This window comes from Trachypithecus francoisi, unplaced genomic scaffold, assembly GCF_009764315.1.
Source record: "Trachypithecus francoisi isolate TF-2019V2 unplaced genomic scaffold, Tfra_2.0 Lachesis_group15, whole genome shotgun sequence".
Taxonomy (NCBI): Eukaryota; Metazoa; Chordata; class Mammalia; order Primates; family Cercopithecidae; genus Trachypithecus; species Trachypithecus francoisi.
In genome coordinates this window covers 100,727,543-100,753,928 of record NW_022681460.1, presented here as the reverse complement: position 1 = coordinate 100,753,928, position 26,386 = coordinate 100,727,543, and the positions used below count along the sequence as shown (strand labels likewise).

Genomic DNA, 26,386 nt, shown 5'->3' with positions numbered 1-26,386 from the left:
TCTGTTAAATAAAATATTTGTTTACTCTGTGAACATTTACTTCTTATCATTTAAATCATGCTAATTATAATTCAGCAAAATTACAGTTTGCTTTTAACTCAATATTGGCTAAATATGGAAATCATCCTTGCTTAAAATTAATCCTCTAATCAATTCTTATTCTCTGAAATTCATTCATTATGAATACACATAAAAACACAGTTGTTCAAACTGAAAAGACTTGGGTTTGGGCCATTTTACTTGGAGAACAAATAACATTTTCTAATTCCTTGTCTTTTTATGTAGTAATTTAAAAGCTACGTGTGTCTGAAACTTTTGCTAGTTCAAATTTTTATAGATGGATTATAATGAATATTTCAAAAAATGGTGTTTACTTAAGTGTTACAGTACTTACTAAGAATGTATCATGTTGGAGGGTTAGTGTGCAGTTTGCTTCATGTTGTATTCGTTTGAAAGTTATTCCTCTAGTGAATAAGTTAAATCCTCACATTAGCATTCTTAGAACTGTAATAGCCACTTCCAGCACAGGAATGTTATATAACTTTTTCTATACAGCATATTGTCAGTATTTGCTATTTTTATAGTACATTTTTTCTGTATACTTAATGGCTACACGTAAAAATCCAACAGCTACAAATAAAAACTCTGCTTAGAAGTTGTTTATTTGAAAGAATTGTAACCTAACATCAAAAAGATGTCCGGTTTGTATGTAGTGCATCTACTACCTCTCTGAAATTTAATTCCAGTCACGCTTTCAGCATTTTGCAAAATGGAACGAGAGGAGAGGGCTTCCTTCATCGGCCATAAAGCTCCTGTTAAGCACTAAAGTGTGGTAACTGCCTGTTTGACTAGGTCTTGCCCCCTTTGAGAGCAGGGATCATGAATGATTCATCATTGGAAGCCCAGTGTCCAGCACAGTGCCTAATAATGTAGGCCTTCAGTACACATGTTAAGGATTTGTACAAATGAATTTTTTTCGCAACCTTGTGTCCCTCTTTCCCATCTCCCTCCACCTCACTCCCCCACATCTCTCTCTCCCAATTCTTTGCTCCAATTTATTTGCATTTTGGCACATACATACCATGTTATCAGGGCAGGAATATGAGCTCTGAAGTTGGAAACGTGGCTTTGATGTTAGTCTCCTAATTTTGTTTAATCTTTCCAAGCCTTGGCTTTCACATCTATAAAATGGGAATGTTGATACCCAGAGAGGGGTCATTAGGGCAAAATTAAGGAAAGTCTAGATTAGATTTAGTGTCAAGCAGAGTAAATATTCTTCCCATCTCTTCTTTTCAGTTGTCATTCCCATTTTTTTAAATTAGGAAACTAGGTCTCTAAGAGAGAAATGACTTGCCTGAAGTCAAATGGCTATCTCTCCAGCCATACCCTTTTTTCAGCATTCTGGCCTTGGGGACCTGTAGTTTCTCCAAGTGAACACTCTTTGTGAGTAGCCCCTCACTACTCGTTCCTGCCTTGGTGTCAATGATACCACCAGCCTTTCCAGCTGCCCAAATCTGGAAACCTCAGCCATCCTCAACTCTTTAATCTCTACCTTGCAAATGGGCCATCCTCAAGCCTTGACATTTTATCTCGTCAGTAATACAATCTTGCACCATGTAACATTGGTCCCATACAATTATAATGCTTTATTTTTCCTGTACCTTTTCTATGTCTAGAGACACACATACTTACCATTGTGTTACAGTCATCTGCAGCCTTCAGCACAGTAACGTTCTGTACAGGTTTTTGTAGCCTAGGAGCTATAGGCTATGACCTGCAGCCTAGGAGTGTGTAACAATCTAGGGTTGTGTAAGTGCACACTGTGGTATGCACAAAACAAAATAATCTAACAAAGCATTTCTCAGAGTGTATCCCTGTCATTAAGCATGACTATATTTGAATTTATTCCTGTTTCTGCATTTCCACTGTCTTCGTTCCTCAGCATTTCAGCGTGAGACTTTATCAGTAACTGATCTCTGTCAGAATTAAATCATATCACTGGTTTTTAGAGTCCACATTCCTTTACAATTGTGCTTTACTGCAGCAGCCTTATCTTCTACCACTCTGTATCATGCCCTCTACACTGGCCCTGTCCAACTTTTTGCTGTTAGGTGATCTCTGTTTGTGCTGCTTTCCTTTTACTGATGAGAAGAACTCTGTGCCTGGTGAACTCCTACTCATCCTTGAAGACTTCCCTAACTTACCCAAATACAATTAGACATTTAATTCTTTAGGTTCCTAAGTAGAGGCCGGGTGCGGTGGCTCATGCCTGTAATTCCAGCACTTTGAGAGGCCAAGGCGGGTGGATCACTTGAGGTCAGGAGTTCGAGACAAGCCTGGCCAACAAGGTGAGATCCCTGTCTCTACTAAAAACACAAAAATTAGGCAGGCGTGTTGGTGGTGCCTGTAATCCCAACTACTTGGGAGGCTGAGGCACGAGAATCACTTAAACCTGAGAGGTGGAGGCTGCAGTGAACCAAATTGTGCTACTGCACTCCAGCCTAGGTGACACAGCGAGACTCCATCTCAAAACAAAAAGAAAAAAAAAAAGTTCCTAAATAGCACCTTGTACCTACTTACCCTATTTGTATTCTACTGTTTTTTACATGTGTATTAATAATTGCCTTTGACCTCTCTTCCCACTCATTGGGCAAATGATTTATTCTCTGTAAAGATGAGAGGTTCTGCTAGACCAGTGATTCTCAATGCTTGGTACACAGTAGGATCACTCTGTCCCAAACCAATTGTAGCAGAATCTCTGGAGATTCCCCGCCAACAACCCCTACCCATCAGGGATTTTTTTTTTTTAAACCTCCCCAAATTATTACATCGTGAGGAGAGTTGAGAAGCACTTGTGAACACATGTTAGCACTGATTTGAGGACTTCCTTAGCCCAATAGCCCAGTATATTTTAAAATATAAGATCATTATTATTGGTTCTATCTTGACTCCATTCAAAAAAATTAGTGAATCAATAGATGAAAAATGAAAGTGTAATGCCTCTTGGGTTTTTTTTTTCTGTATTTTTTTCTACTACCTCTGGCATAGTATCTCACAATGAACTGGTTTGTTTTTTGAGAGAAGTTGTATCCCAGGTTGATCTTCCAGTATTATGCTGTACTTTTACTTAGTGCTGGATAAATGTTGGCTTTGTTTCATTTTGAGCTGCAGTTATGTTATTGGGATTTGTAAGATAGTAACTTTCTTCATTCATGCTGTCAGTTCTAGACAAATTAATATTTTATCACAGTTTGTCCAGTGAAAGCTAAATGATTGTTTTACTTTTGTAACTAAATTACGGCCCAATGAAATAATCTGTTCTAATGCCATTTCTTTAATATCTCAATTATTGACTACTATACAGAGAGTAGTCAATTTTATATTTGATATTGGATCTTATTTTCAAAAGAAAATCATCAAGTAGTTAAGTAGACTTTAAGGTGACAGCTTGCAAAATTTCAGAGTAGATTTAGTCTATACTCTCTCAAACATGTTCATGAATATTAAGTTAAAATTTTTTGAAAACTTAGTATTTGCCTTTGCTACATTTTATAAAGATTTCCTTAGCTTATAATTTTCATAATTGGGAGGGATGTGTGGGAGTTTAAGGTGAGCATAAAGTCAAGCCATAATAGGTTGAAAAAATTCTTCAGTATGTAGAACAGATAATACTGCATGAAAATATTTTTTTAAAATCTGTGCCTAAAGGATCTTCCCCATTAGCACGGATGTTCAGAGCTTGTACATCTTTCCATTATAAGGGCATTATGGTACTTGTATCTTAGAATTAATTTGATGTGAACAGATTTTATTTTGTATGAATAAATAATTTGAAATGAAAAATCATAGTTTTGAAAAACTCTAGGAGTTGTATTTTAATATTCCTTAGTGAAATAAGTAATTTGTCATGCAGATTCACCTAACATCTTTTTTGAAGTCTACTTTATTTGATAATAATAATAGTCATCACAGGCTTCTTGGAATTCCTGTTTGCATGACCTGTCTTTTTTCTATCCGTTTTCCACCCTAATTGTGTCTTCATATTTAAAGTATGTCACTTATATGCATACATTTATAGACTTTTAAAAATTTATTCTGTCTCTTTTAATTGGAGTGTTGAGACCATTTACATTTAATGTAATTATTGATAAGGTTGGATTTAGGTCTGTTTTGCTGTTTGTTTTCTGCTTGTCCCATCTCTTTTTAGTTATTCATCTTTTCCTTCTTTTGGGTTAATTGGGTATTTTTAAGAATGCTATTTTAATATCCCTGCGATGTTTTAGCTAAAACTATTTGTATTTTTTAAATAGTTGTTTTAAGTAATTGTATATGATCTTCTCAGTCTACTTAAAGCTAAAATTACACTGTTATCTTATGATATATGGGAAAGTAAAGACACTGAACATACCCCTCTTTCATCTTTTATTCCATAGTTGTCATATATATTACATCTACATGTAGTGTAAACCTCACAACAGGGTGTTACAATTTTTGCTTTGAATGCTAATAATAGAGAAATTCAGAAGAAAAGCTAGTCTTTAGTTTTTTTATCTACACATTTACTATTTCTGATGCTTTTCATTTCTGAAATCTAAGTTTTTATCTGGTATCACTTCTCTTCAGTCAGGTTTTAAAGAATTTCTTGTAGTGTGGATCTCCTGGTGACAATTTTGCCTTCATTATTAAAGGATATTTCCATTGGATATGTAATTCAGATTGACAGTTGTAGAGACTCTAGATTCTATTAGGTTCCTTCTTAAGAGTGGTGTTTTGTTAAGAGCAGGCAGTTAACTTTGCTGAACTCTTGCAAGCTGTCTTTTCTTTGGTGGGCAGCACCAGAGATCTCAGTTCAGTTCTTTTTGCCTTAGCTGGGCTGCATGAAGTCTGCCCTCCATGTATATAGTTTAGGGATCAGCCAGAGACTTGGAGCACAGTGCATACACCTGGCCCCCACCCCGCTTTGTGGCTCACTCATTTTTGGGAACTAAATAGAAAGTCAAGTAATAGATCTATTTATGCATACTCAGTTGAATTTCAGCAAAGGTGCAAAGGCAACTTAATAAAGACAATCTTGTCAACAAATGATGATAGAACAATCAGATATACATATGCCAAAAAATCCTGAAAAAAAGTTGACTCATATTTCACTGCAGAAATAAAAATTGACTCAAAATGGATCGTAGACTTAAATGTAAAACATAAAACTAGATCTAGAAGAAAACAGGAAGTAATCTTTATTACCTTGAGCTAATCAAAGATTTATTAGCTACAGCAACAAAAACATGACCCATAAAAGAAAAAAAATTGATCAATAGTGGATTTCATCAAATTAAAAATATTCTTCATAAAACACTATTAAGAACATGCAAAATAGCCTGGGATAAAATACTTGTAAATCATATATCTGATAAAGCACTTGTGTCCAAAATATATTTTTAAAACTCTGAAAACTCAATAATAAGAAAATAAACCACCTAATTTAAAAAAAAGAAATATTTGCTCAGATACTTAGACAAAGAAGATATAGGGATGGCAAATTAAAAGATGCTCAACATCATTAGTCACTCAGGAAATGCAAATTAAAACCACAATGAGATACTACTTGCCCATTAAAGTGACTGAAATGGAAAAGACTGACCATATGAAGTACCGAGGATGTGGAACAACTGGAGTTCTCATACCCTGCTGGTAAGAATGTAAAGTGGTACAACCACTTTAGAAGACAGTTTGTCAATTTTTTAAAAATTTACACATAGAACTGCCATGTGATCCAGCCATTTCACTCCTGTACAAGTATCTATATGGACACGTGCTTTCACTTATCTTGGGTAAATACCATCTTGGTATTTACCATTTGGATATTTGGTATTTACCCAAGAGAAGTGAAAGCATGTGTCCATATAGATACCTGTACGGGAGCATTTGTAGCATCCTTATTTGTAATAGTCAAAAACTGGAAACAACCCAGATGTCCATCAGTAGGTGAAAGGATGATCACACTGTGCTATGAAATGCTACTAAATAAGCAGACAGCAAAGAATTTGATCAAATGTTTTGCCACTGCCATAACAGGGACTGACCATCCTTCTAGCCTCCAGTAACAGTTTTCTGCTGCCTACTTTGTAGTCCTTAAGCCAGTGTCACATGTTTAGAATTTTTGATGTATCTTTGGTACTTCTGTTGCTAATTTTCATATCATTCAGAATGAGCCAGGTTTTACTGTGATAACAACCCCAAATTTCAGTGACTTAAAAGTTTGTTTCTTTGTCTTGAACCGTATGTCCACTGTGGGTTAGCTGAAAGCTCTGTTTTCTGTTGTTCTCACCCTGAGACTCAGGCTGATAGAAGTCATTATCTGAAACCTTACTGGTTGCTGTGAATGTTGACTAATTTAAACTTGCTTGATATATAGGAATTAAGAAGAATTTTCAAGCCAGACTGCTTCTTTGTTTTCATCAGTATTTATTGACTGTTTTTTTCATTTTAGCATGCATTAAATCTTCAGTGCCACCAGTGGCTATGACTTTCTTAAATTTGTGGTATTAAAAAATATACAAAATATATTTCAACTTTTATTTACCTTGTAATTGCTTGTTTTTAAGTGGGAAGTATGTTATTCCTGTTCGATAAAGAACCTGAGGTCCAGAGAGGGTAAATGGATTAGTATGACCATACAGCAGTAAAACTGGACTAGAACTCAGGATTCCCATTTTAATACTTTTGTGCAAATTGGAGAAACATAACTGCACCATCTCTTTACACGTTCTTTATTTTGGCAGTGTCTTCAGTATTTTGGCCACATTTGAGAGGCGTCTTGCACTCCCTGTTGCCAGTGGCTGGAACACAATGGATCACACAGGGGCGATAGACACCGAGGATGAAGTGGGACCTTTAGCCCATCTTGCTCCAAGTCCTCAGAGTGAAGCTGTGGCTCATGAATTCCAGGAACTCTCCTTGCAGTCCAGTCAAAACTTACCCCCTCTGAACGAAAGGAAAAATGGTGAGTTCAGCTTGTGCAATGGGATCTTTGATTTAAAGATTTCCCCTCTTTGGGAGCCCAGTTTGTTCCTGTTTGGTAGTAGTATTTTGGTCAGTTCAGCAGTCTGTCATGGAGGAGAACCCTATAGAAGTACTGGATGGTTTTTAATAACAGGCGGAATTTCACTTTCCATCCATTTCTTTCATTATTTTCCCAGCAAGTATCTTTGGTAGTTACCTTTGGAAATAAACTTTAGATTCAGCCATTTTAGCACAAGCAGATGATTTCATGCTGGAATGGCATTGGAAAATAGGTTCCTTTGCTGATGCCAGGGAAATAGATTGTGGATATGACTACATTCTCCTCCCACTTTCTCCATCTCCGGTGTGTTGCACCTTAATTTCAGAAGTGGCAAAGCTATCTCAGTGATGACTAAGAAGTCAGGAACTTTTTATTTGAGTATTTATTATATTAATGTGTATGGATATAGCCATATTCTCAGTCTTTGGCTGCCTCATCTTTGTCTACAAAATGAATATTTTCTATTCATTATCTGTTCAGGAAATTTTCATCACTCACAGAGATATTCCAGAGTCTCCAGAAGACACAATACTGTCAGTTTTAAACATAAACAAATAGAGATAGATGACATATAATTTTAATGCTTGAGATATAAAATCTAACAAATACAAAGTAATGTTAAAATTTACAAACACTCGAAGCATACGCATTAAAAAACAGAATTAAGGATTTTTTTCTGGAATTACTATACTTTCCACACTTCTGATGAGTCCTACACTCACAAGTATATTTGAAAATTTCAGTTTTTTAAAAGCCAGAAGAAATAAAACTGCTTTCCCTGCAGAGTACCTCATTAGGTACCTTGTCACTTATTTTCCTGGGTGCTGAGTGTTTTCCAATCCTCCTACTTATTGGGCTTACCTTATTTAGGAAAATGGATTTAAAAAACCATACATACACCACTCTTCTTAGGCCTTTAGTACATGTCTTTGGTGTGTACTTGTTCTCCTTCAAATAAAATATATTTTGTATCTGAATCTTGTTGCTATGCACAGCCCTTGACCATTTTGATAGGTTTAAAGCAGCATCTTAGCTTAGGTGCCATCAGACCTTCAGGATGCTGTGGTTAACTCACTGGTGATGGCTTTTAAACCTTCCATCTTTTATTTTATTTATTTATTTATTTATTTTCTTTCTTTATTTTTTTTTTTTGAGACGGTGTCTCGCTCTGTCATCCAGCCTGGAGTGCAGTGGCTTGATCTCGGCTCACTGCAAGTTCTGCCTCCCAGGCTCATGCCATTCTCCTGCCTCAGCCTCTTGAGTAGCTGAGACTACAGGCGCCTGTCACCACACCCAGCTAATTTTTTGTTATTTTTAGTAGAGAGACGGGGTCTCACTGTGTTAGCCAGAATGATTTCCATCTCCTGACCTCGTGATCCACCCGCCTCAGCCTCCCAAAGTGCTAGGATTGCAGTCATGAGCCACAGCGCCCGGGTTAAACATTCCATCTTTTAAGAACCCAGATTTACCTTAGACAGTGGCTGAGAGAATATAGCCACATTTACTGAAACATGACTAAGTGTGATCAGATTTACACAGTACATTTGGACCAGTATAATGTCCAAATTATTACCCTGAAAGAAAATAAGAGTTGAACTGTTATAAAATCAGAATACACAGTTGTGCACAATAATGGTCTTCTGTAATGGCGAGGGAAGTGTGAGGAGACTTTATCCTTTATGGTCATTTGCAGCAAAAAGTTAATATGTATGCCAGAATATAAGGTGGTAAGCCCAACTATAGAGCATTCTCCTCTTATAAACTTTTAAGGAAGTAGATTAAATGGTAAAAATTTTAATTTATTAATGTAGTTACATTTTATGAAGCATTGCAGTAATGTAGAAGGATTGCTTTAACTACTCTCATTGTTCATAAAACCATCCTACTCAAAGTGTATATGTGAATCTTTGTGGTCAGTGTTTTTATCAGCAGTAGAACCCCTGTGCATCATCCATCTGGCACTAATTTCCAGGGTGCATCTTCATTTCTGTCTCTTTGGTTTGAGTTACAGCAGCTCTGTAACATGTGCATGATTTGGCACTGAAAATTTAATGTCTAAATCACAAGTACTATTCACAAAACAGTTTTTTTTTTTTTTTTTTTTTTTTGAGGCGGAGTCTCGCTCTGTCGCCCAGGCTGGAGTGCAGTGGCCGGATCTCAGCTCACTGCAAGCTCCGCCTCCCGGGTTTACGCCATTCTCCTGCCTCAGCCTCCCGAGTAGCTGGGACTACAGGCGCCCGCCACCTCGCCCGGCTAGTTTTTGTATTTGTAGTAGAGACGGGGTTTCACTGTATTAGCCAGGAGGGTCTCGATCTCCTGACCTCATGATCCGCCCGTCTCGGCCTCCCAAAGTGCTGGGATTACAGGCTTGAGCCACCGCGCCCGGCCCACAAAACAGTTTTTAAAAAAATTGTTTTAGTTATATACTCATAATCTCTATAACATAATACTTGTTTGATTTGTCATTGGTTGTTACATTTTATGGGGTCTAGTTTCTGTTTCAGAATTTTGCCCTTTTTGGCCGGGCGCGGTGGCTCAAGCCTGTAATCCCAGCACTTTGGGAGGCCGAGATGGGCGGATCACGAGGTCAGGAGATCGAGATCATCCTGGCTAATACGGTGAAACCCCGTCTCTACTAAAAAATACAAAAAACTAGCCGGGCGATGAGGCGGGCGCCTGTAGTCCCAGCTACTCGGGAGGCTGAGACAGGAGAATGGCGTGAACCCGGGAGGCGGAGCTTGCAGTGAGCTGAGATCCGGCCACTGCACTCCAGCCTGGGTGGCAGAGCAAGACTCCATATCAAAAAAAAAAAGAATTTTGCCTTTTTTTAAGCAGATAATGTATTCGTGTGGTTTAAAATGTTATGATTACATAGTGAAAAGTAGTTACCCTCCCAATCTTGTCCCTTACCTGCACAGTTCCCAGAATTAACTGTTACTAGGGTTCTTTCTGAGAGAATAATATTTGACTACTTTTTAAAAAGCAGTTTTTAAACGGCTGCTTTGTAACAGCACCCAACACTTTGAATTTTAAGGTTTTAACTGGGAATAATGTATTGATCTTTTTCTCTCTTCGTTTTTTTTCTGATTCTGATTAAAATATTTCTGTAAACCTGAAAATAGTTTCAAATGAAGTTGGTTTTTAAGCCAGTGTGTTTTCTTCAAGAGTCCTTTTTTGTTCAATATGGAGTAAATGAAACAACATCTCATATTCTGAGACACCGTGCAAAGACTCCACTATGAGATTGTTCCCTCTTTTCTAATAAATGACTTCAGGAAGTTATTATAGAAGCCTTATTTTATATTCAGACATATAATTTCAGGCTTATGATATATTAACCTAATTTACATATACATTCCAAGGCATAAAAGACATCTTTATTTGGCTGTCAGAAATCTAGGTTTTTGGGGAAATGCTGGTCAAAGGATACAAAATTTCAGTTAGATAGGAGGAATAAGTTCAAGAGATTTATTGCACAACATGGTAACCTAGATTAATAACAATGTATTGTATTGAAAATTGCTAAGATAGTAGATTTTAAGTGTTGTCACCATGAAAAAAAATAGTAACCATTTGAAGTAATGATATGTTAATTCAATTGAGCAATTCCACAGTATATACATATTTCAAAAAAAGGACATAGTAAATATATATAATTTTTGTCAGTTTCAAAATAAAAGCAAATATATTTAAAAATTTTTAAATCTAAGTTTTTGACAGTTATATGAGCAGAGTATATTCACATCAAGTAATGTATACATGAAAGGACCGTAATATTCTTACTTTAATGATTTTTTCCAGGCACGTTCATTTTTTAGGTCTTCTTAATGCAATGTTTAACTCATACAAAATGCAGTTGTTGGCATCAAAATTAATCAATACAAAGTATTGTTTAGATATTATGAAATAAATGAAGTCAGATTTTTTTGGTGATTGTGTTTTATTGTTATTCCTAAACATTTGAATTTCACTTATTAGAATTATTTTCTGTTGAGGAAAAAATGGAGATATTTCAGTTTGGGATTAGTATCTAATGGGTAATATATAATAGTTTATAAATACACTTTACAAGGAAAATCAAGTTGACGTTTAAGTAATGATTCCAGGATCTTCCCTTGTTTTACATTCATATTTATGTTACTGATGATAGTGGAGCTGCAGGATATTCCCACTTTTGGAGCACACAGGGGAGATACATAGTAAAGAGAAGCTGGGATTTTCCTTTACCTTGAATGTGACCAAAATAGTACCTCAAAAATAAAGCAGCCATATTTAAGCAATTAACTTTTCCTAACAAGTGAGGCCTTAATGAAGGATAATGGATATATAGAAACGCATGCATAATCTACCTTTACTAAAACAATGCATATACAGGGGATTGAGCTTCATTTTGACATTTTAAGTACATGTTAGATCCATCTTTTTCACTATTTACATTCCTTCACATGAGCAGACTGGGAATAAAAAGGAAACCAGTCAAAGGAATAGGACTTTAGAGTTTAAACCGGAAAAGCTCAGCAAGGAAAGACAAAGTGGGTAGAAACAACATCACTGAAAGAGCTGCAGCCCTTTGCCTGTGCCTACACTCTGAGGGGACCCTGCGAGAGAAGCTGTTCCTTCCTGAGGTTGTGTGCAAGACCGGTAAGCTGACAGGCAGAGCAACCCTCAGGGATGCTGGCTGGTGAATTGAAGCTTTTAAGTCATTGCCAGTATTATTACAGAGTCAGCAGAGACGTTAATATAGATTTTCATTTTTAAAAACTGGTATTTTAATACTTGATGGTGTGTCTTGAGTCCAGGTATTTTTTTTTTTTTTTTTTTTTTTTTTTTTTGAGGCGGAGTCTCGCTCTGTCGCCCAGCTGGAGTGCAGTGGCCAGATCTCAGCTCACTGCAAGCTCCGCCTCCCGGGTTTACGCCATTCTCCTGCCTCAGCCTCCCGAGTAGCTGGGACTACAGGCGCCCGCCATGTCGCCCGGCTAGTTTTTTTTTTGTATTTTTAGTAGAGACGGGGTTTCACCGTGTTAGCCAGGATGGTCTCGATCTCCTGACCTCGTGATCCGCCCGTCTCGGCCTCCCAAAGTGCTGGGATTACAGGCTTGAGCCACCGCGCCCGGCCGAGTCCAGGTATTTTTAAGGTGAGGAGCAGTCATGTCATGTTTATGTGGTCACAGAAACAGCATAGTCCAGCCGATTTAGACTGTTGTAAAATCAGTATCATCTACCTCCCTCTTCCTGAACTAAAAGGCTTTTTCAAACTCTGTTTACTATGAAGTAGTCAGTGTGTTTTAGGCCTCAATAAAGAGGAATGACATTTGCCGTTCTTATTTTAAACTTTGGTATTACTAGTTACTGCAGTTGTTAGAGTTTTGAGCTTATAGTCCCATCTTGAAATCTTTTCTTCTAAGATTTTCCATTCATTAAATTTATACTGAATAATTTTAGATAATCTCTTTTTCAGTTCTTGAAATGATCACTTACTAGAGAGAAAATAATTTATTCAGAAGTTTGCTGCACACAAGGGAACCCAAGATGGCTCTTTGCTTTGGTTTCAATACATGTATTAACATGTTTGCAGACAGTCAGGTGAACTTTGCCTAGCCATGGAACCCAGCCAAAGAAAACTGCTTGCCTTACACAATAGAAAATGAATGGCATATATTTACAGCTGGCTTTTTTGGGGGATTTTATTTTGAGAGCGTTTCCCTGCTTCTCATTAACCTGCTGGGCTTACTGTTGGTCCAAGTATCTGGAAATACACGGTGGCATTGAGCATTTGTCTTGGGCAAAACTGGGTTCTTGAGGCCGTAGGTGAGCTGGTATAATGAATGAATGGAGATTGGTGAGGAAGAGAGAAGAAATTTCTGCTTTTCTGTGGAGCAGATAGCCAGACAAAGTTGTCATAGTGTCATAAACGAGCAGGAAACAAATAGATGCTCAGTAGCCAAGACAGAGCTGTGGAATTCTTGCTTTTCCCTTTCTATAACTGGAAGTAATGGAAATGAATAAATTTCTCTAAAATCTTGTCGTTGACTTTGCTGTTAACATATTTAGGATGTGGAGTGGGTCATGTCATTCTCAAGGACATCAATAAACATTCTGATAAGTCACTTATTTTCCTGCTTTCAGGAGTTAGAGTACTTACACTGAGAAGTATATACTCTGAATATAATTTTCCTTAGTTGTTTTAAATTAATATTTTTAAAAATTGGGCTTTAGGATTTATACTAAACACAACTATAGCTTTAAAAGCAAGCTGTAAGCCTCCTGACAACTGCAAATGAAATTCTTAATTGTGGCAGCTCTCATACTCTTTTTGTTTGTGAAAATCTCTTCAAAATGAAAAAGAAGGCTTGTAAGTACCTTAAGGGTGAGGTATTCTCTTTCATAATAACCTTTATAATGTCTCCTATTAGTATGTTTTGATTCACAGTGTAAATAAGCACCTGTAACGCTGTCTGCCTTCTGTTTTTCTAGTCTGAGTGTCTTATTTAGACAGTTTTTGTTATTACTGAGGATTTTGTTTGCTTCAGTGCATTGCAGAACACACCCATGCAGTGTGTTTGGAGCGAGGGAGGGGGCTGTGTGTAACTTTACTTTCTCCCATTTGTAGCTGGCAGTGCGTTTGCTCTCCTGCTGGAGTAGCAGCATCAGAATGCTAACATGGGCTTGCTTTAGTTATCAATGAGGGGTGGATGAAGCTTTGTGCATCAGCAAGACCATGGACCCTATTACAGCACCCCTGAAGCTCATTTTGAGTAATTTATTTAGTCTTTAAATTGTGTCCTTTTGTTGAAATACACTTGGGGCATCACAGTGAACACATTTATTAACAGTAAGATTTAAAACATAACAGTAATTAGCAGTTTAAACCGATGAGAAGACCACATCATCTTAAACTTGTTTACTTGTATTTTATGTTTACTTAACATTTTAGACGACTTTTCTATAGTTACTGAAGTCACAGAAGTACATTATTTTCTATATAGATTGAGATAATTTTCATAAAAGTAGAGCTAACCGTATCATTTATATTACACATTGGACCAGTGAATAAACTAAAACAAATTTATTAAGAAATAGTCTTTGCTGTTCCTCAGAAAGCAATTATAAAAGATAACATACATAATATAAATGATTAGTTTAATAAGTGTGACTCACCTATAACCTCATAGCTACTTAGACCTCACAAGACTTGGTGGAATTAAGTGATTAGCTTATAATTAGTTCCTCTACTGGACTGAGAGACTTAGGAAAATTAAAGTGGGGCTCCATTTACTTATGTCTGCCACGTAATTCAATCACAAGGACCTCTTGTAGCTAAAAAAGAGAAAAGATAGTTTTGGACACCTGTTCTCTACCTTACCTATAAAAGAGCCAGTAAATACAGGGAATGTACTTGAAAAAAGTGATCCATGACAATTTTTCTTTGTTACTTTGCTTATATTTTAAGACATCAATAATAAAGTACTCTTGTGACAGAAAATAGTAAGACTGATAAAGTGAAATGTGTTGGAATTTTCTCTTTGGCTTGTAATTAATAATTACCTAGACTAATTAGCAAATATCATGTTTTTCTGACTCCTTTACATTAATCTGTACGTTGGCTCTCCTGCCCTCACCGACTGCCCTCAGTATTATTGACAGGAAGTGTAGTCTTTTGGGAGTCAGGACTTCAGTCTACTCTGCTGACTCAGTCTGTGAGCATGGGTAAGTCTAAGGCGCTCTCTGTGTCACAGCTTGCCCATTATGACATCTGTACAGCAGCCTCCAGCCCATGTGTCTCCCTGCGGCCCTTCTTCATTACATCATGTGTTCTTATATCTCATTGTCATGTTTGCCATGTGCTATTCATTGGGCAGCAGAAACAGAAAGCATGGAAGATAACTTCCATCTCAGCTAACCAGTGGAATTTTCCTTAGATACAAATTAGTCGTGTTGCTGTTTAATACAGACCTCACAGCTGTATTACTAAACATACTTGCCAGCTCTCTCAGTTAGTCAGACTTTCCTGCCATATTTAAAGAGAGTAATTGACTTATTTGTTATTCTCAAAAATAATGTGTCTAATTTAGAATATGTAGTTTCTATTGATGGTTTTTAAGGGTTGGCAGGTATGTGTTAACATTTTTATAATAGCATCAAACTGTCAGTTAAAAGACAATTTTCAGCTCTTTTTAAAGCCCAAATTCATATTTTTATGGTATTTGTGTTGTTGTTTCCATTAAGATAATGCAAATCATTGGGTGTCTTGTTTCACCAGTTAAATTTTTGATATATGGCCTCTGCGTTTAATGAAGACATAACAAGAAAAGCAAAAAGTCTGATTCACAGCTTGCCTTTGGTTCTCATAGTTTAAGTTTAAAAATTGACAAGTGTTACAGTTGGTCAGCACTCTCTGCAGATTTGCGATTCATAGCTACAAAATAGAAGACCCTCTTTGACAGAAGCCTTGATCCTGACATAGCAGTTAAGAAGAATGTTGCTTGGATTGCTTGATCAAACCACTGTCACATATTATAGGAAGGAAAAGTTTGCTGTATCAGAATACTCTGCTCTCCCAAAGTATTAAAAAATTGATTATTTCAAGAATGGAAATGATACTTTTAAAAATTATTGTTCGCAAACATTTATTGAATGATCATTGTGCCTCTTACTCTAAAATAATTTCTAGATTTTTAGCCTCTAGTACAATGTTGAAAGTTTATGATGTAGTATATTCTCATAAACTTGTTACACAAAGATCTTTAAAAGACTTTTCCCTGACTGTATACAGAAAAATAATTGGAGATGATTCTTGTGGATAACTGAAAAGAAAAACCTAGTTTTAAAGAAGGAGGGCTATAGAGTTAAGCCTAGCAAGAGGCTGCTCTGTTGCACTAAATGTGTGGTGGCAGGCCCCTCAAAGTCATAGTCGAAATAATCTTACATATGCCTCCTAGATTGTTGGGAAGATTGAATGAAATAAAGCATCTAAAGTGTCTAGCACATACATGGCACATCTTAGGCTCTCAGTACATGTTATAATTAACCCAGCCTTGCATGCCTGATGTGAGAATACCACGACGGAAGCACTAACTTTGGAGCCAACCTAAGCCTAGATCTTAGCCATACCATTACTAGCTATGTGAATTTGGACCAATTAGTTACCTTCCCTTTGCCTCAGTGTCCTTATCTGCAAAGTGAGGATCACACTAGTATTTGTTTCGTAAGATTGCTATGAGGATTAGATCAAGTAATCTAAACCAAGTATTGAGAATAGTACAGGCACATAATTAGCACTTTATTTATTAGTATGTATATATGTATATTTTGAGAATGCAGTATCGTTAACCCTTGGACAATGTAGGGGTTGGGGCACCAACCCCCCGTGCAGTAAAAAATCCATATATAACTTTTGGCTCCCTCAAAACCTATCTAATGATAGCCTGCTGTTGACTGGCAGTCTTCCTTATAACATAAACAGTTGATTAACACATATCATGTATGTTATATGCGTTATGTACTGTATTCTTACAATAAAGTAAGCTGGAGACAAGAAAATGTTATTAAGAAAAATCATAAGGAGCTGGGTTCAGTGGCTCCCTGCTATCGTGCCAGCTACTCAGGAAGATCCCTTGAGCCTGGAGTTCAAGACCAGCCTGGACAATATATAGCAAGACCTCATCATAAGAAATAAAGGAAATTATGAGGAAGATATATCTACAGTATTTTACTGTATATATCAATACTGGAAGATTACACAGTCTGTTTGTAAAATGAATCATTTGTCTGAAATGGTGGGCAACCGCAGCTGCAGACCTCAATCTATGGTACATATCAAGCAATTCAACTTTTTCTTCTAATGTCATGACGTTTTTCTGCTTCTTGGGAGCACCTCCAGAATCACTAGTGGCACTTCGTAGGAGTCTCATTATGCAAAGTTTAAGGTACTGCACTAAACATGATGAAAAATATGTGAGAACCTCAAGAGATTACTTTTTACTTCAATGCGCTGTTTCCTGGAGAAGACAACTGCTCACGCGGAGATCATGAGCCTCACTTGGTGTTTTCAGCGGAACTCGCAGCTCTTGAGCTTCACCATGATAGCAACAGGAGGTGACTGCAAAATTGTCACAGTAGTACAATATCCACTACAGTTGATTTATGTTCATTTACATTGCTCAGCTGTAAATGGTTCCTCGTATGGTCTGTATGTGTATGTAAGTTTTGGTAAATTTTAACTTTTTATAATAGATTTGTGTATGTTTTATGGTAGTAAATGACAAAATAGACTAGTTTCCACATATAGTTTATACATTCACAACATACCTTTTTCTTAATTCCTTCGATATTTCTAGGCTGTGTGGTTCATCTGAACTTTTTCAAATTTTCACACATCTCCAAAAATTTTTGCAACACATTTATTGAAAAAAATCAAAATATATATGGACCCATGAAGTTCAAAGTCATGTTGTTCAAGGGTCAACTGTGTTTTAATTCATACTAAGTCAGTGTAGTTGTTCAGAATTTTCACCATGATGTTTTATAACTTAGCATTTCTTTCAGTCGTCCCAGTGACTTTTGCTCCAATTTTCTGCAAGTATTTCTTTTTTAAAAAAGGCAAAATGACATTCAGTTTCTTAATGTCTCACCATGTATCTTCATAACACTTGAAGAGCAGCTTATCTGATGAGTGCTGAGAGGGCAAAGGCAGTGGGCACTGATTTCCCATGAAGTTCGTCTCTTGTTGGTACTGCCAGTTCCCACAATCCTAGCATTCTCTAGGCATCAGTCAGTGTCTGCAAAAAAGGATTTTCAAATATTAAAGCATGTGAAAAGACAAACAGGCCAAAACTCAGAGCTCTCTAGGGACTATGACCTCCAAAACAGACTCCATTCTGACATTTTCACAGGCTACTTGAAGGAATTCCAGCAGGGTTGTTCCATTTGGTAAACTCCTAAACAAACCCTCTGTCATCGAGGACTGATTTATAGAATTTTCTCCTTCTTATGTACTTGTTCTGAAGAGATTAAGATAGTAGATATGGTTGCTGAGACTCTTTTAAAAGGCATTTGATATATATGATAAGTACTATACAGAAGACTTTTGGTATTTTGAAGTAATAAAACAGTTATTTTTAATGTTTAAAGAGATTTTGTGTTCTGAGTTGTCTTCTAAATTCTTTTTCTTTTTGATTCCAGGAAATCTATGTCATAATCACATCTCTAAATTAAGTTTTTTTCATTATAAACCCAATCATTTAACAAAGAAATTGAATAAATTTAGAAATTATCTTTGTATAAACAAATATGTTAAAATGTTTCTGCATATATATAAATATATACATATGATATACATATGTCATATGTTTTACAGTGACCTTTAGAATATGTGAAACAGAAACAGTTCCAGTGTTGTAGAATGTTCTTCTGTGAAATCTTGGTGTAACGGCAGCTGTTTAGATGATGCTCTAAGGTCACTAGAGGGGGTGGATCTATAAGTTGTTTTTCAATTAATCTGGATCCTCTTAAAATATTTTACTGTGTATTTTTATGCATTTCTTTTTTTAAAAAGAAGAATATAATGCTAAAAATAAATGAGAAGGGCAGAACCCAAGAGATTTGGAGGCTGGAGAACTTAAGGAAATGGGTAATTAGGATTTATTTGGCTTGTAGTTGGCCTTAACTGCTAACAGCCTCATGGTGGTCTCATCTGAAGTCTGTGAGTGGCATGTATGAAATTCCAGGGTGAACAGCATTCCACATTGGGAGGACCAGGTTTGTTGGGGAATTTTGTATGGTTTGTTTCCTTCTTTGTGTGTTTCTTTTTAATCCTTTAAATGAATTCTTTAATTGAATCAACAGAGTTTTAACTGCTAAATGTAAGTCCTATACAATCAAACATTTCTTAAGATTTGATATCTGATTCTGTTGTAGGAATGTAATATATTTTGGGAAAGAGTTTAAAAATGGGACACAGGCAAGTAAATTGATTTATAATGCTCTCAACCAAGCTTCACAAAATTAGTACTAAAAATAAAATTCATGTTATCATATTCTAATAACCTGTCATAAACCTAGCATATTTTAGATCTCCTTAGTGGAAAGAAATGAAAGTGAAATAATAAATTGCTTAATTGGTCAAAATTAGTTATTGAGTTATTGACTGTACTAGAGAATTGTGTGGCTCTTGATTGATGTTTAAAATATAAATAAAATCTGCTGAAAAAAATAAAATGTGTGTATTACTGTTTCTCTCAAGCCAAGAATAACAGTGATATTTAACTAGACATGATCTTAATATGAAAAAGTATTACTTTTCTAATGTTTTCTAACAACTTTTTTATTTCTCTATATTTGTTAGTCTCTTCATCTTTTTCAAAGAAATGGAATTTGGTTAAATAGCAATTTGCAGATGAACCAGTGAAACCTCTGGTTGCATACTTTTGTACTTGTTTGTGCATAGAAATCGTGTAGCTGTTTTGATGGATTGCTCAGTGCTTCTGAACCCTCAAGAGAAGGAAAATGCTTGTACCTTCAGAAAGTTGAAGATTTTATTTGAATACCCAAATATTATAATTTGAAGGATTTTCTAGATTATGGAATTTAAACTCAATCATAACAAGTTAGGACTAAAAAATTTTCATTTGAAGAAATTCAAGAACTTAGTCTTAAATTATAACTGTCACAGTCCAGTGGTGTTTGAAAATACTTTGGTTTTTGATTTTAACTATTACAATGAAACTATTTAAAATGAATTCTCTCATGAAAAAATATATATTTCTTTAATGGCCCCAAATGTTTCATGTACCTTTGAGGATTATATAAATGTCAATTAGGTTCAGTTGATTAATAAAGTTGTTCGAATCTTCTATACCTTTATTGATTTTCTTTTTACTTGTTCTACCAATTAGAGAGGAATGTTGAAAACTCCAACCACCAACATGTATTTTTTCTCCTAAAGTCTACTCTGTTTTATATTAATAGTCCCTCTAAGTATCATGTGCTTACAACTACATGAAATATATTTTTCTCACACTTTTACCTTTAACCCATCTGTATCTTTATATTTAAAGTGAGTTTCTGGTCGGACATTGTGGCTCATGCCTGTACTTTCAACAGTTTGGGAGGCCAAGGTGAGAAGATCATTTGAACCCAGGAGTTCAAGATCAGCCTGGGCAATAAAGCTAGACCCTGTCTCTACAAAAAATTTAAAAAATTAGCCAAGCGTGATGACATATGCCTGTAGTTCCTGCTACTTGTGGGGGCTGAGGTAGGAGGATCGCTTGAACCCAGGAGTTTGAGGCTGCAGTGAACTAGGATCACACTACTGCACTCTAGCCTGGTGACAGAGTGAGACCTCATCTCCATTTTTGAAAGATTTTTTAAATATTAAGGATAAGCTTGCTGTTAAAGTAGAAATGAAAAAAGAAATTTTAAAAATTAGTGGGTTTCTTATACATAGCATAGAGCTGAATCTTTTTAAACTCTATCTGACGATCTCTTACAATTTTAATTGCAAAATTTAGATCGTTTACATTTAAGGTAATTACTGGTATATGTGGTGTAATAGTTATCTATTGCTTTGTAATAAATTACTTTAAACCATAACAGCCAAACACAGCATGCATTTATTATCTCACAGCTTCTGTGGGTCAGGACTTCAGGCATGTCTTAGCTGAGTACCTCTGCCTCAGAGTCTCTCATGAGTCTGTAATCAGAGTGTCAGCCAAGGCCAGAGTTTCATTTGAAGGTTCAATTAGGGAAGGGTTCATGTCCAAGCTTACTTAACATTGCTCTTAGCAAGATTCCGTTCCTTTAGGACTATTGGACTCAGAGCCTGAGTTCCCTGCTGACCATTGGCTGGAGGCCATCCTCAGTTCCTTGCTACCTGGGTCTCTCCAACATGACAGCTTTCTTTATGAAAGCCAGTAAGAGAGAAGTCTTCTGGCAAGACAGAGTGGTAATCTTTTGTAACATTCCTTAAACTGAACCATGTTCGACTGATGAGAAGCACATTACTCAAAGGGAGAGGATTATACAAGGCCATAAAAACTAGGAGGCAGGGATCCCTGGGACTACCCTAAAGGCTGCCCATCACAATTGAGTTCAAATCCATCATCCATCATCTTGCTCTCTCTCTCTCTCTATATATATATATATTTGTCTTAGGTGTTCTCTCTCACTTCTTCTTGTCTTGCCTTGTTTAATTCTTTCCCCATTTTACTTTATTTTTATTTTACAGTGCCTTATTAGATATACCTCTTTTTTTCAAGTACTCCCTGATCTTTTAAAATGCATATCTAATATGCAGCTAATCCCACCCAATAAAAGTTTATTTTCCTTTTACCTCTAGAAGTTTTATTTTGTTCTTTTTTGTACTGTCTGTGTTTCTCCATGTTATATTTATGTTTTCTTTTAAATACTTGTATATAGTTATAGTAGCTGTTAACAGTTTCATTTATTTTTGTCATTCTGGGTCTGTTTTTATTGATGAATTTTTCTCCTATTTAAGAGTTGCATTTTGCTGCTTCCTGGTATAAGTAGTATAATAATTTTTCATTGGATATAACTTTGTGAATGTTGCATTACTGAGTGTCTGGAATTTGTTTTTGTTGTCTTCAGTTAAAGAAAGTTGGGCTTTGGTTTGGTAGGCAGCTAAGTTACTTTTGGATAACCTTCAAGGCCTTTCTTAAATTTTTTTAGGAAAGATCTAGGGTAGCATTTGTGGCAGGGAGACCCCCTTTAAAGGTATCTCTGCTGCATGCCCTGCTAAGTGCCCCAGGGAGGACATTTCACTCAAGCTGGTTGGAGCTTGAGTAAAATGTCCCGACCTTGTATACACTCTGGGAATTATTTAGCTTATAGACCCTGGTCATTTCTTGCCCAAACTTGTGAAATATTACTCTGTGTACGTACAGCTTAGCACTCAGCAAAGACTCCAGGGCACCATTAGGCAGGTTTCTGGAACTCTTTTTCAGCATAGATCCTGTTTTTCACAAATCTTCCCTGAAACTTCAGCTGCGTTAGCCTGCTTAAGCTGTCCTCTCATCTCTGTCTCCTCAGTTCAGCAAGTCTAACAAGCTCCTCTGTGATTTCTCCCTCCTCTCGCCCACAGTCTAGAAATTGCCTCCAGGTAGAAAGTTAGGGCAGTTATGGGCTCATCTCATTTGTTTCCCTTCTCTCAGGGGCCACAGCCCCGCATTACCTGTTTCCCAATGCGTGAAAGCAATTGTTTCGTGTATTTTGCCCAGTTATCTAGTTTCCTATGGCAGGAAGTTAAGTCCAATGATTGTTATTCCATCATGGCTGGAAGACAAGAGTCTGGAATTGGGATTTTCACATAGGACCTTTGCTTTTCCTGTGACACATGCTTCCTCTCAGTACATATGGATGAACTTTCTGACTAGGATTATAGTAGCAATATCAGTTTATTTTTGGACCCACCCAAACCCTCAGACCTTACTGGAAGTACCAAGTTGCTCTGCTTTTTGATCAGTGGATGAATGAAACCAAATTGTTGGTTAAAGATCAAGGCTAATAGTTATGGCTGGTTCTCATGGCAAGTAGCTTTTCACTTTTGCTGTTGATGCAGAATGGTCAGCGAGACTGTCATAGAAGATACCATGCTAGGGCCTCTGGGATTGCTTGGAGATAATGGCATAGTCATTCCTTTGGTTCAAGAAGTCATCTCTTTTTTTAAATTTGAAGCCTCAAGGAGGAAAGGTTTCACTGATTGGCAGAATCCATTCTTCATTTGTATATTATTTTCTCTTATAGAAATATTGAAATTTTAAAATATTCTCTTTTCCTCAGTATTTGAATTTGATTCAACTTGGCAAAAGATTCAGCCTTTAAAAGAGACAACTAAAGACTGTATTTTCCTTCTCACATGTATATTAAATGGGAACTTTCTTGTCAGGATAATCTTGGTTATAATAAGAAGAAAAACAAGGTGCAGCTAACCATCCTTTTCACACCCTCCCATCATGCGTTCCTCCTATCAGCCACTCCCCACTCCCCCATGCGAAGGAAAAGGTCTTGGAATGAAATATATCAAATTGTTTTGGAAATTTACATACATATAAACTATTCCCATCTCTTTCTATAGTTGGCATTTTTCATAATGTGCACATAGTACTTTTATATCAAGGTAAAAATCTTTTTTAAACAAATGTCATATAATAGGGAATATCAGAGTGATTGATAGTGATTTGGTAGCTCATGATTATATCATGATATTGGGAGGATTCTACTTAGAGCTGACTAATCGTCAAGTCGAATCTTCACAACATGTCATAGATTCTCATTAACACCAGAGCTTTAAAGAAGAATTTAGGTTGATAAAGAGTTTTGAGTGGTAGAATAGAAATAAGATAGAATATCACTGAGATTATCTGATAACACCACTCAAAAGTATATGTCAGCATAATCATGGAAACATAATCTGGTCAAAATCTCTGTGGTCTGGCTCCCCAAAGTTCATACTCCCTACTTTTTAGCCTTGGGCCTAGTGGTTTAAGGTTCCCATCTTGGTTCACAGGGCCACCCCTTACTGCCCACATGAGCTGTGGTGTGCCTGTCTCACAGTGGCTGAGAAGCCAGCATGGGAGTTAGGAGACAGGGAACAGATGGGAATCTCTAGTAGTGGGCTTGGGGAGGGAGGCTTCCATGTCAAAACTGGCCACAGAGATGGAGAATAACTGATCTACAGCAGATAGATGCTGCTCCAACAAGGAACCGTTGAGTTTGGTTCTCAGATTCATTTGGTCCAAGTCACCTGCTGATACTACAGATACTGATACTACAGATAGAAGCCAAATAAACGAGACATCACTGAATAAATGAAACGTGAAAAGACTGTGTTTTTGAAAATTAGAATTGTCAGTGTATACTTACACTTTGTACTTTAGAATATATCATATTCTATGTTTATCAAATGACTTATATATACAGTTTCATTTTATTGGTCCAAATGTTTGAAAATGTAATTATTTGAATTAATGTATTAATTAGTTTTAATGTGTTGTTGCAGAATGTTTTCCAATAGAATTTTTATTTTTAAGCTATACAGTTTTTATAAGGGACAGTTCCCCCACTTTTGCTTTGTTAAGGACTATAATCATGTAAATTAAATACCTAACACTGCTATTTTGACTTTCTTAGTTACCATGTGTCTTCTCACAAAAACAAACCATTTCTTTTCTCATTCCTTTTGGTAATGTAACCAATCAACACATATTTTTATAGATCCACCTACAAACAAGGCACTGTGTTAGATTTTTCCATGTGTTTCTGCATATTTCCACATTCTTCCTTCTTGCCTACACGGTAGGCCTAGAACCAATTGGTAAGTAGTGAGTTAAACTATTAAATTCTGCCAGTAGTGAGAGGATGTCTTCCCTGACTAGGCAAAGGTATTTTACCTTTGAAGTAGATTTTAATTGTTTCCATTTTATAAAACCTATAAATTGAGGGTCAGAGAAATTAAATAATGCAGAACACCCAGCTAGCTAATGAGGAATAAAGTTTTAAAGTATATGGTTGGTTCTAAAGCTACCTCTAATGGTTATAAATGGTGCTATTACAATAGAAAAAAAACAACTTTCATTTGAAAGGTAGTTAATTAAAGATATGTTTAAGATTATTAAAATGCTGTTATTTTTTATATAATGAATATGTCTATAAAAGGTGTAAATATAATCATATGCAAAGCTAAAAAGAGGTGATTTTACTTGAGCAAATTGTTTTATTTTAAAAGCCTGTTGAAGGTTAAGACATTCTATAGTCAACCATCTACCATGTTGAACTTGCCTAGATTCCCTTTCATTTAAGTTTATTCATATATAATAGATACTATATAAAGTTTATTCATGTGGAGAGATGGGCGTGGTGGCTGACGCCTGTGATCGCAGCCACTTGGGAGTCTCAGCTAGGAGGATCACTTGAGGCTAGGAGTTCAAGATAGCAAGAGCAACTTAGCAAGACCCTATCTCATAAAAATTAAAAGAAAAAAAAAAAGGAAACTAAGGTGTTGTGACATATGCCTGTGGTCCCAGGTACTTAGGAGGCCGAGGAGGGAGGATTGCTTGAGCCCAGGAATTGGTGAGCCATGATCATACCACTGTACTCAAGCCTGAGCAACAGAGTGAGACCTCACTAGGTGTTTTCATGTGGATATTCATACAAAGAAAGAAAAATTCAGCGTTCTCAAGTTGTATTCTACTTTATACTTTTCTCAGAAAATGTTGCCATGCTAGGAAGAATTACTTTACAACCAAGGACCTTGGTAGTCTAGAACACAGTGCTGTAGTCAATTTTGTGTGTTTTCATTCTAGCTCAGTAGTTTTGAAGGTACTCAGCTAAATGATTGAAGAAATTTTAAAAATTTCTCTAGTGGAAGATGTCCAAGTAATTTTTTTTTTTTTACCTTTTAAACAAATGTACTTTCACATTTGCCAGTAAAATTGAAAGCCTGAAAATAGATTATTATGGGAATTTATATCATTTTTAAAACTAAAATGAAAATCTCCCTTTACTAGTTCTATAAGTCAGTTTTATCTTTTCTGTGGAAAATACAAATCGACATTTTCCCCTTCTAATTTCCTAAAGTAGGGTAACAATCTTTTTTACATGATCTTTTTAACCCCTGGAGTTAGAACAATTTATTAACTTTATTTAAGAATCATTTACAAATAAGTTACAGGTATGCCCAAATATGTCAGTATGCATCTTTAAGAATAAATACATTCTCCTGTAAACCACAACATAGTTATCAGCCTCAAAAAGTTTAACATTGGCGTAGTAATATTATTTAATACACAGCCCATATTCACATATCCCCACTTTCCCCAAAAAATGGCCTTTATTGCTTTTTCAAGTATCACTCATTGCATTTAGTTGTCATATGCCTTATTTAGCATTGCAGAGTTCCTCACCTTTAACAAATTTTTTTCGTGACTTGGCATTTTGGAAGACTCTAGGCCAGTTATTTTGCAGAATGACCCCAATTTGAATTTGTCAGATCAGTCCTAGTGATCAGTTCATGCTAAATATTGTTGGTGATAACACTAAATAGGTGATGGATCCTCATGGAATCACATCAGAAGATATATGACAATTTTGTCTCATTATTGGTGAGATTAAGTTTGATCACTAGGTTAAGGTAGCATTACCCTGTTCCTACTGTTTCTCTTATGTAAATGTACTGTTTCATTTGTAATTAATAAGTAATGTGTGGGATAATACCTTGAAACTATGAGACTATTCTGTTTCCCAACCTCCTTTCATCTGTGATTCGAATGATGATTATTCCCTAAGTAAATCATTATAAAGGTACTTGCAAAA

General features: G+C 36.1%; 1 protein-coding gene across 18 annotated transcripts in view; it reads left to right on the top strand.

Annotated features, from left to right (window-relative positions):
- Positions 1 to 26,386, top strand: part of MRTFB (myocardin related transcription factor B) — a 205,945-nt gene that overhangs the window by 73,675 nt on the left and 105,884 nt on the right. For 13 of the 18 annotated variants that reach the window (XM_033235709.1, XM_033235697.1, XM_033235703.1 and 10 more), the window contains one exon: positions 6,780 to 7,000. In XM_033235709.1, coding sequence (XP_033091600.1) covers positions 6,847 to 7,000 — 154 coding nt within the window. In that variant the 5' untranslated portion in view covers positions 6,780 to 6,846. Of the gene's footprint in view, positions 1 to 6,779; positions 7,001 to 14,704; positions 14,768 to 15,320; positions 18,186 to 26,386 lie in introns of those variants that run through there. The other 5 variants (XM_033235712.1, XM_033235714.1, XM_033235710.1 and 2 more) reach the window with 1 other exon arrangement.